This window comes from Pagrus pagrus (assembly GCF_965226575.1).
Source record: "Pagrus pagrus genome assembly, chromosome: 8".
NCBI lineage: Eukaryota > Metazoa > Chordata > Actinopteri > Spariformes > Sparidae > Pagrus > Pagrus pagrus.
In genome coordinates this window covers 22640209-22654339 of record NC_140192.1, presented here as the reverse complement: position 1 = coordinate 22654339, position 14131 = coordinate 22640209, and the positions used below count along the sequence as shown (strand labels likewise).

General features: G+C 44.5%; 1 protein-coding gene across 8 annotated transcripts in view; it reads left to right on the top strand.

Annotated features, from left to right (window-relative positions):
* Positions 1-14131, top strand: part of mef2cb (myocyte enhancer factor 2cb) — a 71962-nt gene that overhangs the window by 24225 nt on the left and 33606 nt on the right. For all 8 annotated transcript variants that reach the window (XM_084360727.1, XM_084360726.1, XM_084360725.1 and 5 more), the window contains one exon: positions 7474-7699. In XM_084360727.1, the coding sequence (XP_084216853.1) occupies positions 7646-7699 (54 nt within the window). In that variant the 5' untranslated portion in view covers positions 7474-7645. The remainder of the gene's footprint in view (positions 1-7473; positions 7700-14131) is intronic.

Genomic DNA, 14131 nt, shown 5'->3' with positions numbered 1-14131 from the left:
GACTTCAACAACGATAGGAAAGAGAGAGAGAGACAGAGAGGAAGAAGTGAAAGAAACTGCGGCATGTGTTGATAAAATGAAACTTAAGTGTAAAGTTATTTGTGTTTAAATGAAGATGTGTGTATCGCCACCTGCACCACTTCCATATTCAAAACAAGTTCAATACCTCTCTCCTGCCCACCTTCGGTCCGTCTCCATCGTGGTCTGTGTCACATCCATTATGTTTTTTTTTCTTTTCTCTATCATCTTTTCTGTCCCTAGTATATACTTGACTGCGTCCACTGCCCCTCCTTATGCTCATGCCATGGAAAGACTGAACGCACTAAATAGTGATTCATTCCAGCCTTTTCCGGGGCCTCTCCAAATTGTGGCTCGCCTATGCTTCTGCTTTTTCTTCTCTTCTCCTTTTCTCTGATACCATTTTTTTCCAGCTTGGCACAAGTGTGTGGCAAGTTTGTCATTGCGGCCCTCTAAGTTTATTTGTTTATCACTCATGGCTATAAGCCACTGTCACAACACAAAGCTGCCGACAATTGACAGGGAATGCCTTTTTAACCACGACAGCTCCTCTTCCTCCCTATCCCCGTCTGTCTGGCTTCGCCTCGCTTTCATGCGTGCCCTCTTGCTCGTCTGCCGTTGGCCTAGCAGCTGTGGCTTTACAGCCCTTGGCCTCCATTCAAAGAGGGGGGGTTGACGCATTGTGTCAAGTCATTTTGTCCTTGGGGAAGTCAGCAATGGGCTATGGAAAGATGGCTCTCACCTGTCTCCATACTGGCTCTGACGGATGGCTACCTGTCTCCATTGCTGCTCTGATGGCCCAAGGCCCCTGTTTGCTGGTGCTGAGTGAGACGTGCAGCTGCCCAAACTGAGGGCAGGGCTCCGTTTTCCTCTACCTCTACCTCTACCCACTCACTATCACCTGACACCACCACAGTACAGTTGGCAAACCTCATAAACAATCTGGATCTAAAAATGCAAATTAAATTTGACCTAACAATCAGAACATATTTTCATTTACATGACAAACAAATTAAAAATGCAAAAAAATAAATAATGTGAAATAGAGCTGCATTCAGACAGGAAGTAAAGCTCAAATGAAAGTTGAGAGTTCGTTTTCATATACATAGAATATTTGAAAGTTTTGTATAATTTTGCATTTTACATAAAAAGCTGAAACATCATAAGTAATTTAAGGCACGTCTTGAATTAGTGCTTGTATTTCTTGCACGTTTTCAACTCAGGAGAATTATTTTGAATTTCAGTGCAGCGATTTAATTAAGTTTAGAAATAATGGCAGTGAAAAGAAATTACTTTTCTTACTGCTGATATAAAGATCTCATATTGTGCCACTCGAATCAGAGAATTTACCCAAATATATGCTTCATATAAGTTCAATATATTTTATTTATTTAAAGGTTAATACAATTTATATTTAGGCAGAATAAACAAATACTTTCCACAGTGTTTTGTACATTTAATTTTTCAACCCAGTTATTCCAGTCAGCGTTTTCACAATATGTTGAAAAAGTTAGGACAAAAAAGTGATGTTTTAGATAACTCAAAGTAAGTAGTCATCTTCAGAAAGCATACTGCTGCTGTTGGCGATTGAATTTTGATTTCCAATTCATGCTCTGTGAACAGAATGATTTAGGGAAGGAAGCACCTTTAGCACCTTCAATTGTCTGTGCCTGCTGATGTCACATCCTTCCTCTGAGCTGTATATGTCTGAGTGGCGTGTGTGTTTCCTGTCTCTCTGTCCTCCCAAGACCCTGGGGCAGAGCTGTTGGATTGAAGGATAAGAGGGGTAACAGTGCTGACAGAGTCTCATTAGTATGGAAATCAATTAAGTTTAAAGTTGAAGTGTAAAGTTTTAAGTTGAGAAATTGGTTGAACTGGCACCGGCAAGAGATTGAGAGTTCATCTTGTAGCACTTGAGCAGCTACTTATAACAATATACTTTGTTCCACAATGTCAATCACACTTATGGGAGCTTGGCAGAGTGTATAAAACTTGTGCCAAGCGCAGGCTATTGGCTCACTCTCCTCCTCATCAATAGACAGGTGTCTCAGTTCAAAAGCACATAGAGATTGAAAATAGAATACATGTGAGACTGTCTCTGTCTCACTAATGATCCAGCTAAATCATGAGCTAATAGAGTAAGACAGGTGAAGACATATCCTCCAACACACACACACACACACACACACACACACACACAGACACACACGCTACAGCCTCTCAAATTCAAGTTTAGCCTGAACGCTCAGTGGGAAAAAAAAAAAAAAAAAAGGAAAGAACACATTATAAGATGATCCACCGCTATCACTCTAATCCCCAGATGTACATGTTGCTAATCTCTTTAGCCGCTAACATGTTAAATTAGCCCTAATATCTGCTGAGATTCAGAGCCATAGAGGCCCACCTACGCGTGGGCTACCGCCCAGGTTTAGGTCACTCTTCTCCCTCAGCACTCGAGAGAGATACAGACATTAGAGTGGGGGGGTGGGGAGGGTGGTGGGGGTTGAGGGAAGTAGCAGTGATAGCCATTCGTCACCCTGCCTATCTCGCTCTGACAGATGGGTAGTGCGGCGTGCCACATAGAGGAGTCACTGCCTGTAATGACATTAGAGGCACAATGAGACCTGATACACATTTTTTCTCTTCCCATCCTGCCTGGCCATCGACTCGCTCCTTTGCTTGATCCTTCCCCTCCTCTCATTTCTGCTGCTATATCTCCATCCATCCTGACAGGAGATAAAGTGCTGTGTACCACAATTTCCAAATAAAGCACAAACGCACATAAATCCACGCGTAAAGCGACACCGCAAATATAGCCGCATCAAAAAAGAAGAAACCTCCGAAAATCTACACATCTGAACAAAATACTTACATTTTCTCGAGGAAATAAAAAAAAAATCTTCTACATGACAGAAGTGCGCGAGCAGAAATGGAGCACTGTGAGTGTGTACTGACATTCAGATTGTATTTGGAAAACCCATATTAAAGCGCTTTTTTTTCGTCCTGCTCTTCAAGGAAATGGGAGTTTATTTAAAAAGAGAGAGCGTTTATTTAATGTACCATACACCTCCTAAAAGGTTTACTTACTGCAGTGTAATATGTTATTTCAAATCCTCACATCCACATTTCCTAGGAGGATAGAGGATACTGGTGTTATATATATATATATATATATATATATTTTTTTTTTTTTTCTTCAGGACATATGCTATTACCAAATGTGTTGCAGATGTACCATGAGCCGAGGCTGTGCTGCCGAGGTGGGGTTTCTTGGAAAAACATCGCCAATCCTGTCGTGATAAATCACCTTCCCCAATTTGCCATAAAGCGTAGAATTAGGATTCGAGAACATCTGCATCAGCAGATTTCTACACGCGTTTCATTCACAGTGGTGCTAGTTTCATTCTCCGTCACAATTCTCTGAATGCAGAAATAATCTCAGCCATGAATTGTGTGCAACTTTTGTTCTTGGAACCAGGGTTCGTGAGCATTTCTCTTCCCTTCTCTTCATTTGCAGCCTAAACTCTGAAGCTGTCTTTCAAAGTGACGAATTAGTCCTGAGCATGAGTCAAGGTAAAGTTCCTCTTTCTGTCACCCCCCTTGATTCAGAGGCGTCGTCTTCAGCGCCTGTCCTCAATAACAAAGCCACATTAACAAGCACTCTGCAGACCGTCTATTAGAATGTGAAAAAGCGCCATGTGCTGTATATTAGTTTTTAGTGACTAAACACTTGGGAGAGAGGCGACCTAGAATCAAGCCTTGTGGTGCACTGAGTGTATATGTTCTCATCGTCCTCTCAGCTCCACTTCTGAGACACACAGAGAGAGAGAGAATGCTCATTAGATCTATGTGCTGAATCGCTGCTCCCTCTCCATCTCTCCCATCCTCCCCCAACCTTCATACCTCTCTCTCTCCCTCTCTCTCTCCGTCCGTCTGCTTAACAGATGGGAGGGTCGTGGATACAGCTCTTCCCCTCCCCCTGGAGAGGCCTGGTGCCTGTTCAAAAAGATCCCTCTTTATGCTTCTCTCCATTCCCCTCTCTTCTCTCTGTTTCTCTGTTTTCTTCTCTCCGTTCTCCTTCTCTTTCATTGTCACCTCTCCAAGTCAAAGCGTGGAGAGTTGGGACCCAGGATATAAAACAAGCAGAGGAGCAACCGTTGTGTTTCTCTCTGCTTGGTGCCAGCGTGCACTCTGACCCTAGCAGTCTCCCGCTCCGGCCTCCTTCCAAGTTACCAGGCCGGTGTGAATGCAGGCATAACGTTAGTCGGAAGATAAAGAAACTCTTTTGTGTATTCGTCATTCTCTGTAGCTCATTCCCTCTTTCCCTATGCCTTACTTTGGGATTAGTAAATTGTCTTAGTGTACACAAGCTTGTTAGTCCTCTCTTCTGTCTCGCTCTGTGTGTCTTCATCTTTCCTCACGTTTCTTTCTCACCTCATCTGCCCTCTCAAGGTCAGGTGTCAGTGTCGGTCCCCCGCGAAAAATTCCTGCCGAGGATTACTGTCCTGTGCCACTTGACAATGTTCGCCAAGCAGCGTTTGTTTCCCGAGTTTGCCTCCATTTCACCGCTCTTGGCGTCACGAGGCTAAATTGGATTGAGTGATTCAGTGGTAATCTGTTAAGTTAAGTGATGCTCTATCCACCACGAGGGAAGGAGACGGAAGCAAAGGGAAGGGAGCCCGATGAGGAGGTGGGTTCTCAGCTCTCATCCAGGAGCTGCTTGGCACTCATATGGGACGGGGGCGGGTGTGAGGAAAAGTGGGGGGTGATGGCGAGAGAGCGGGGGGGGGGGGGGGGGGGGGGGGGGGGCAGAAGTGGGGACGGAGGAATGGGAACTCGCATCGTTGTGTAGGAGGAGGTAGAGGAGGCAATATTGAGAAGGGATGGGGAAGGGGGGGGTTGGCTGAGGCGGGGAGGCACCGACACGGGGCTAAGCGGCAGCAGAGCCTCACCTCAGGGAGTGTTGGCGAGTACTGGGAGCCAAAAGCAGGGATTAAATGTTCAGGACACGGGCTTAGTCTTAGCGTTAATGTTACGTAAGGCCTAAGGTGTTGCCCCAGCGGTTGTTGACATTGAGAGGTTCAGCTCTGCTCAGTGGGCTGTGGGAGGAACTAGGAGAAGGTGGAGGCCAGGAGGCAGGGATCACCGAGGTAACGCCTCCTTGTTTGGAGCGATGCCCGGGCTGGGTAGTGTTGAGTACAAAGACTGGGAGGGGATGATGCTGTCAGCCTGTGATTGAGGTACGCCGGCTTGATTGATATCCTTGTCTGGCTGTCTTGTGCCAAGCGCCTTAGTGTTGGCTTGTAATCCTAGTTTGTCTGACAACATCCTTCTTTGTTTTCTTCCAGAGGGCAGCTCTTTGTTTTTCTGTCTTTGGATGGGTGTGTTTGCGCAGAGCAATGCTAAAATGTTTTGGATAGCCTCTTCAGAGCTGCCACAGAGTTATTTTAGATCTTGTTATTATTATGATGGTGCAGTCCGGCTGTTGTCCTAACTGCCAAATGATGCATTTATGTTTGTATCTCATTTCTTCCATAAGTAGGCGTATCCCAAGCCATCAACTCAGGAAGTTTCTTGTCAAGCATTTCATCATTGTTCAGATTGTATTGTCTCACTTTGTTTTCCAGTTTTGTGTCATGGAAGTTTTTGGCAGAGAATAATGTACATAACATCACCAATGTGATGCTATTCTTTAAAAGCTAAATATATTTTCTTAATCTGTGTTATGTGTATCGATTCTGAAGACCCACTTCAGCATCTACTGCTAGAATACATCTTGAAGGAATCATGCAGGTAATACTCAGCCTTTATTTCATATTGCAAATAAAAAGATCCACAGTTATGAACTACTGCTACAGGCCTCGGCCTGTCACTAAGAGCCACAGTATCCCTGGATGTCCCTATTACGCGCTTTCATTATCAATGTCCTACTCTCTCGCACAAAGAGGTCAAGTGCATAGCAATGTGCTGCGCTCACCTCAGGGGTTTGGAGCTTTCTTGTGCTTTCTCATGCATGTTACTCAATAAATACATGGATTCAGGTTAGGCGAAGATAAAAAAAAAAAAAAGAAGAAGGGAAAAGGAAGTGCATTACAATGTGCATGCATGTGTGTGGGGAGTGTGCAAAGGAGAGAATATGAGAGAGCGAGGAAGAGAGCAAGGGTGTGTGAGAGAAGAGAGAGAGAGAGTGATAGAGAGAGAGACTGAGACTGACATGTCTTTTGGTGAAGCGGTGTCGTCTTCCACATCAATGTCTGATGCTTGTGCTGCCAGGTGCCGGAAATCTGGTTCAGAAAGGAGAGAAGAGAGAAGAAGGGGAAAGTAGAGAAAAAAAGGCAGGGTAGATGGAGGATTTTTTTTTTTTTTTTTTATGTGACGGCGCTGACAGCTCCCCTGCATTGCACTGAGCTTAAATAATGGGATGCTCATTTGCATAACGAGGGACGTTATCACCTCTACTGTCAAAAGAAAACACAACAACAGTTCTTCTGCTCCTCCCTGAGATAGATTGGGTTGGCCTACTTTAGCACTCTGGAGAGATGCACTGGAGCTCTGGCTTAGCCAAACTCACAAGAACGCACACACATGTGCACACTCACGCACGCACACACACGTGCATGCACACACGGACACACAGTCGCTCACTCACGCAAACTTTTTGGAGCGCAGCTTTCTTGTTCGCACATGCGGTCCAGCTCGTCAGCTGCTGGCCTCCGCACCTTAAACACGGGCACACACACACACACACCAGCAAACGGACAAGTGCATTTGTTCAGATGCTCCTCAGATGCACTCATTGACACGCAACATCTCCAGCTGGATGAAGTTCATGTTGGAATGTAGATCGATTTGATCTCTGTCTCTAAGAAACATCTTTTCACCATCTTTCCAAAGATCACTCTTGGCACTTTTTTTTTTCCTTTTATTCTTTTGTTTTTTTGGCTTTGTTTTACCAGAACATGGCAAGACTGAGCTTGGTTTTGCATCTGTATTCTATCCTGCAACTCACGTCTGCCATTTTGGAGATGAGCTGCAGATAGAGTAGAAAAAGCTGTGTCTGGCAGTTCCACTGTCAATACAGTGCAGTTCGTGGGAAGAAACAAAATGTATTTCTCAGTCTGGAGGTAATGTTACAGTGTTGGTGATTAGAGCGTTTAAGTTAGCGGCACTTCCAAAACACTGTCAAACTCTCTGTGAACGAAGCGAGATCCTGACAGCGCTGTCTCCTCTCATAGTCGGTGCCTGGGAAAAAAAATGCAAAACTGATTTGCATGATATCGACAGTGAAAAACACAGCGGTTCTCACAACATTGTTGACAGATTCTTTGTCTTTCTTCACCCTCCCTTGTGGCTGCCATGATGCCACTTTTATTATTTTTTTCTCTCAGTATTTTGCCATATTTCATTTCATTTAATGCTCATCCTCTCCTCCCCCTCCCTCATTCTTTCTTGCAGGTACGGATGCTGGAATCTTTGAGTTGATTGGAACAAATAGAAAGCAGAAAAAAGGCAGATAAAGAAAGAGCAGAAGATTGAAGAGAAAGAAGAAGAAGAAGAAGAAGACAGAGGAGAGTGAAGAAAGCATAAAGTTCTTTAGAGAGAGGAGAGAAAGAAAGAGACGGGGACGATGGGGAGGAAAAAGATTCAGATCACGCGGATTATGGATGAACGCAACAGACAGGTAAGTCCCTAGGGGATGGGAGGATGGATGAGTATGAGGGTGGGGAAGAGGAGGGGTGGAGGGTGGGGGGAGGAAGGAGAAACACCCCACATAGCCCTCAACAATGAAGGTCTTCTGGGAGTCTGGGCAATATGTGAACTGGGCAACAGAGAAGTGTATGTGGGGATATTGCTTTGGGTGGAAGAGTTCCATTGGCTTATAATGGCAGGTTTGTTTCCCCTCAATGTAACAAACCAGCTCGAGGGCAGCAGGAGGGTTTTTCCCAAAAAGGATTTGCATGAGAACATTTGTAATTCTCAAAAACCATTCTGCATATCGCTGCCCGCTCTGAGGGCTGCGGCCTACACACAACTGTAGCACCCTTCACACACCCAACCTCTCACACCATGCCACCCAGTTTAGCTCACTGGCAGTGGAATATTACCGGGCAGAGGGTGGTAGCACCGGAGAGCCAGGGTGGGAGAGAACATAAACAAACAACCAAACAGAGATGGGATGGTCTGAAGTGACACACTGCACTGGGCCAACAGGGCGGAGATGAAGGGCTGCCTGGGAGACAAACACTGAATCAGTATTTTTCATGAGCTAAATCGGTAACAGTCAGACTGCTGTAGCTTTCCTACAGAGATTCATCTTTAAATCAGAGTCCCTGCGCGTGGTAATGGTCAAATAACAATCCGACAAATGGAACTCGCGCAGGACAGTCTCTAACAACAGCTGGCATTACTTGAGCGAGACATAATAAATTGTGGAAGGCGTGATTCAAGCAGACACTACCGTCTGTGGCCGGAAATAGACAGAGACAGAGCTCTCTCACTGCCCTCGAGGCCCACAATTGATCACTTCCTGTGGCACGACTGACCACTGACACTTTGTCAGCTTCCTGGCAGCCCAATTGGATCCATACGCTGCTAACGTGGCCTCTGGATCACAGGTCAAACACGCACAAAGACACACACACACACCTTGTCGGAACACAGGAGCACTTCATTGCTTTCGCCACGTCTTTATCATCTGACATCCTCAATGACAGTCCACAACCTTTTCTCACAGTCATTTGCAGCTTGAGTATACTGACATAAAGAGGTTCAAGGAATTGATTTTCCCAATACTGAAGGGGGGATTGAAGCAGACTGTTACCCCTGTTATGACTAATCTCAATGAGTGTAATTGCATGTAACACGAGGATAGTGAGAGGGCAGTGTGATACACAGTGTGCTCATCTCCAGTGAGAAAGATACATGGGAATAACAAACAGAGAGCTATTGTGACAGTATACATCTATACACTCTGCAGTCTGATTTATGTATTTGTTATTGAAAGAGAGACAGACAGACAAAGAGACAGAGAGAGAGCAAGGAGGAGGTCACAGAGTTTTAGATGAGGACCGAAGCTATCGTGTTGCAGCAGCACCCACACTTCCTCCTTACTGTTATCTCAGCCCTTCTCTCTCATCCCACCTTAGACGGGGCCCGCCAGTTGCACCAGGCACTCCGGCTCCTGCGGATAAGGAGGGAAAGAGGGAGACAGGAAGGACACCTGAGGGGAATCGATGCCTGAGATATCCGGGCTTTACTTACAGAGAGAGGAGGAGGGCAGAGAGGAGAGGAGAGAGAGAAGGTTCAGGGAAAGGAAAATCAATATATCACTGGATTTTGTTGTTTTGATCTCTAAAATGATAGATTACTTAGCCGGTTGTTTGTTTAAGTCCGATTGCAACTCCTACCGGTATGATGTCATGAAGTCATGTGGAAAACACCACATGCACGCAGAGCATGGCCTTTGGTGTCATTCAACCTACGGCCTAGATAAGTGACATCATTGCTTTTTGCAGAGGCGGACATCACAAGACAGGGACAGAGACAGACAGAGAAACTTATATTTTCTCTTTAAAAGAAAAAGAAAAAAAAAAACGGAAGCTTTGGATTTGCATATTTTCACTTCCTTTTTGAAGAATGTCCCAGAGCCCGAGCCAAATAAACACCAGAGGAATTTGTATAGTGTTGCTTTCAACCTCACATTCTTTACATACTTTCACTCTTTAATGTCTAAAAAGTTTTCCAACTCTTAAAGCTCCTCTGAGGTCTTGAGGTCTACAATTAACGGATTAATATTTGATTTATGATTTGTACAAAATACACAGTAAGCAGCGATAGTGAGTTGTTTGACATAATGTAAACATCTAACAGCTCGTAAAGTTTTACATAACAGAACATGGTGCAATTCCCCTTTCGGTCAAAAATAGCGATCCAGTGTTATTGTGATATTTCCACATGTCTGAATACACACTTCATACTGCAGTCCTCTTTGGAGTGGCACCACTCTGTGTGGCTGTCAACGCGACCTTGCCACCTACAGGGCTACCCTGCCTCCCCACCCTTGCCCTCCCTGCAGCAGCGGTATCATAGTGGGCACATGGCCTGGCTCTCTCTGGGCGGCCACTTTGGGCTGCCACCCCCAGGCCCAGAAACACTTCCCCAGAGCAGGGGCAGAAGGGCCAGGCCTCCCTGGCGTTGACTGGCTGCCCGGAGCTCTGGACAGTGGGCAGCAGTGTGTGAGCCCTGGCTCCAAGCCCCCCGACCACTCAGACCCTCTCCCAGCCTCGGGCACATGAAAGGGCCCCCTGTGCCATAAACTCATGGGCTGCACACAGAGAGCGGACTCTCTTGCCCCAGCTAGCACACACACGGAGATAGGCACACACACTTACAGTACAAGATACATGCACAGGTGTGTGTGTGTGTGTGTGCATTGAGATCATACACCCAGACACATATTTAGATGGTATATTTAGTGTCTTGTTTACGCATAGACAAATGCATCCTTGTAAACACAAGTACACATCTATAACACATGTATCTCTCTGGAGTCGGTCTTGGGGATCGACTAATTTACTGCAATTGGCTCTAATTAGTGCTACCTCTCCAGCCAGTACACTCAGAGGGCTTAATTTAGGATGACTTGTTTGTGCAAATGTGTGTGTATGTGTGTGCGTGTTTGTGTGGGACATGTGGTTTCCAAGGGGAAAGGGACCCGGGGCCAAAGGTTAAACATGGATCAGGTCATCAGTGACAGGAAGTAGAACAACAGGATCTCCCAACTCCCACAAACAACAGTCACACTAACACACACTTGGCTGGAAGAAGATGAAAAAAAAAAAAAAAAAGCATGTTTTTATGTCTTCCTGCATATGTCGCTTCGCTTCCCTCGCCGTGTTAACTGCAGCGCTGCTCCTGAAATAAGGGGTCTTTTTGTTTCTACGACAAAGCATTCTTCTCTCCAATCAACAGCACCGGGGTGAGAAAATGTGCAAGCGAAATTAACAGCAGGAAAATAATGAGGCCCACAGGGTAGCTACTCACCCCTGCACCCCTCCTCTAATTCCCTGTTTCCCACCTTCTACCATCTCCTTCTTTTACCACAGCGAGTGGCACTCCTCCTCTGTCATATGTTCAGCACCGAGAGACCTCACCTGAAAAGGGCTCACGAGGCTCTCACTTTCTCTCTACTGCATTTTTATTCTCTTTTGCCTTCTCGGCTTTTTTCTTGTTTCCTTTCTCGTTCGCGTGTTCTTCACATGGTTCATTTTGCTCTCTCACCTCACTTTGGAATTGTTACTTGCGATAAAGTCTTCATGGATTACGTAGCTTCCTCTGTTTTCTTTCCTTTGTCTATCATAGCGCTCATTAAGTAAATGGCAGTATTTTAATTATTATAAAATTTCTAATTCAAAATTTATCGTCACAATCGGATTATAAAAAGACGGTTGTTGCTTGTAATCTTTTTAAAAAATTACTTTGATGGACTCTCTCAAAATCTGGCGCTCATTTACATCTTATCTCAAGATTAATCTTCCCTTTTTACAAGTCTAAGCAAATTCTGAGCTGTGCTTATAAGACTTTAGTGGTAATAGGGCCTTCTTGCAGCCAAAATCACTGAAACAATTAGATGCACAGGGACATATAGTCCGTGTGAAAATCATTTTACAATTGGCTTCTGTTTCTTTTTATCCTGGGTGTGTGTGAAAACTGGTGAAAAGTGAAAACAGCGTGCTCTAAGTATAAAATGACAGCTTTTATTCTGCCTCAAATGAATGACAACAAAGTTATTTTTGGCATTCCGGCCACTAACGTGGGCCTAGTAATGTAACATCCACTGATTTTTTTACAGTAAGTGGGTATATCCTTTTCCAGTTGCGGTTTTTCAGCATACACAGGAGCATACAGAAAAGGAGCCTGGCCAGCCATTATAGTGCTGTCCTGAAATGTAATTATAAGCAAGGAGAACAATCTGAACTGGCTCGTATTTTAAGACACCTATAACTGAAATTGGCATAATTAAGACACCACTCAATAAGTTCTACAGGTTAGCTTGAAACTACTCAACATGGGCACTTGCGATTCAGACACTGAATTAAGTAACGTTTGGAGTCAGCTGCCTCCTGTTCCTACTGTATAATGAAGGCACACTGAAAAAGGATGATAAGTGGGGTTTTGAGGAGAGAGAAGAGCATAGCATATATTAGAGGTGGGACAAAGCCTCTTTTGTCGTAATGCCCCTCTTAACAGCTTCTTTGGCTGTGAGGCAGAGTTCAGGCCCGGGGCTCGGGCTCCTCTTATTCCTTTTGCGTAAGCCTGTGTCTTCCTGCTTGGCCCCTGACAATGGGATAAGTGTTTGTCTCAAGACCAATCGTGCTGCTCCATGGCTGACTGACATTTGTGTGTATGCGCATGCTCTCGTGTGTGTGTCCCCGCATGGCCATGTTTGGTTTGCTAACCAGCAGTTTTTGGTGCCCGTCTCTCCACTCCTCCTCTTCCTCCACCTCCTCCTCCCCCAGGGAAGCAGGCAGGAGGTGGGAAGCAGAAGCGAAGCCATTGTGAAGGGGAAGCCACTGGCCTCTTCCTGTTATGAGAGGAAATGCATACAAATGTGCTTCCTGTGCGTCCGCCCCCTCTCTTCTCCCTCGTCCTCCTCCCTCCCCTCTTTCTCTCTCCCCTCTCACCCATGTGGCAGAGAATCAGTCCACTGTCCCTCCTTTCTTTTTGTCCCTCTGTTTATCCCGGGTGTTTTTATACTTGTTTGTGTTTTTTTTTTCTTACCAGAGAAGATGTAACTGTTTTTTTCATTTCATTTTTTAATTGGTCATCTTCCAATGCCAGAATACATACAGTACAATCACATCTCCTCAAACCTTTAATTAAACACGAAGAACCATTGAGGTCTTATTTACAATGAAGTCCAGTTGCAAACAAGTAAAAGAAAAAAAAAAATGTGTTTATGATCATTCTGAGAGTTTGGGGCACCGACAAAAAAGGCTGACTCTCCAAATTATAAGCACAGAAAGGTGAAAAAAGAAAAAAAAGAATTAAAATGAGTTGAATAAAAATGTACAAAAGAGAAAGTCATGCTGTGAAACTGTGACGGTAACATATTTAGGTGTTTAACAGTGGGTGTGCGTGTGTCTGAATCTCTCTTGGGATGGGGTTGTGGAGGAGGATAGGGCTGAACGAATAAGGCAGCCATACAGTGCATGTCCACGATGCTTACAGTGCACCAAAGTTATTGAGAGTAACACGAGATAACTGCATGTGCATATAGGCATTTGTGTGTATAACTATAACTACACATGGTATGACAGGAAGGTGTGTTTGGGGTCTCCTTCACGATGATAAAGAACTATCGAAGGATAATCGTATGCCGTATCTTATTCTCTCCTTGAGCTTCTCCACTATTGAGTAATCTCTGAGAAGGTTAGGCCGGGGTTGTAAAATTGTGTTGATAGTTTCCGAGGTTTCCGAAAACAAATATTCAAGGCAACTTGAAAATTCTTAAATATGTTTTTGTTGTAGCTAGAATGCACAGTGTTGGATGAGTTTTGAGAGAATAGAAGAATGTGTGTCGGGTTGAGAATATTTAACCTCTAACCGCTTCACGACAGTACGCAGAGACTGTCCTAGAAGCACACATTGACAGTTTGAAAGTTGTGTGTCTCATTATTCCCTGACAGTCCACAACTTTTTTTCTGTGTGTGTGTGTGTGTGTGTGTGTGTGTGTGTGTGTGAAGATGGGTTTCACACCATGGTTACCAATTTACTGTGAAAAGGCAGCGGGGTTTACACTTGCACACTTACACTGGTGCCTTTCAACAGTACACGCAGTTGCAAATGTGCTGTAACGTCATGCTCCGTGTTATTAACATAGTGGTGTGTCTAACAGCACCCACTGACTGAGGAAACAAAAGTTACACCCACACTGACATACGGGTGGTTTACAATGGGTTTTTTGGTTTAACAACAAAGATAGAGACCTCATTCAAAGAAAAGAAAGTATATAATTAAATAAAAGTATAAATGAGATAAGATTAAAAAGGATACACACTACATAACAATGATTTTTGCACACTCATCTTAACTACTTACACAATTTTAAAAA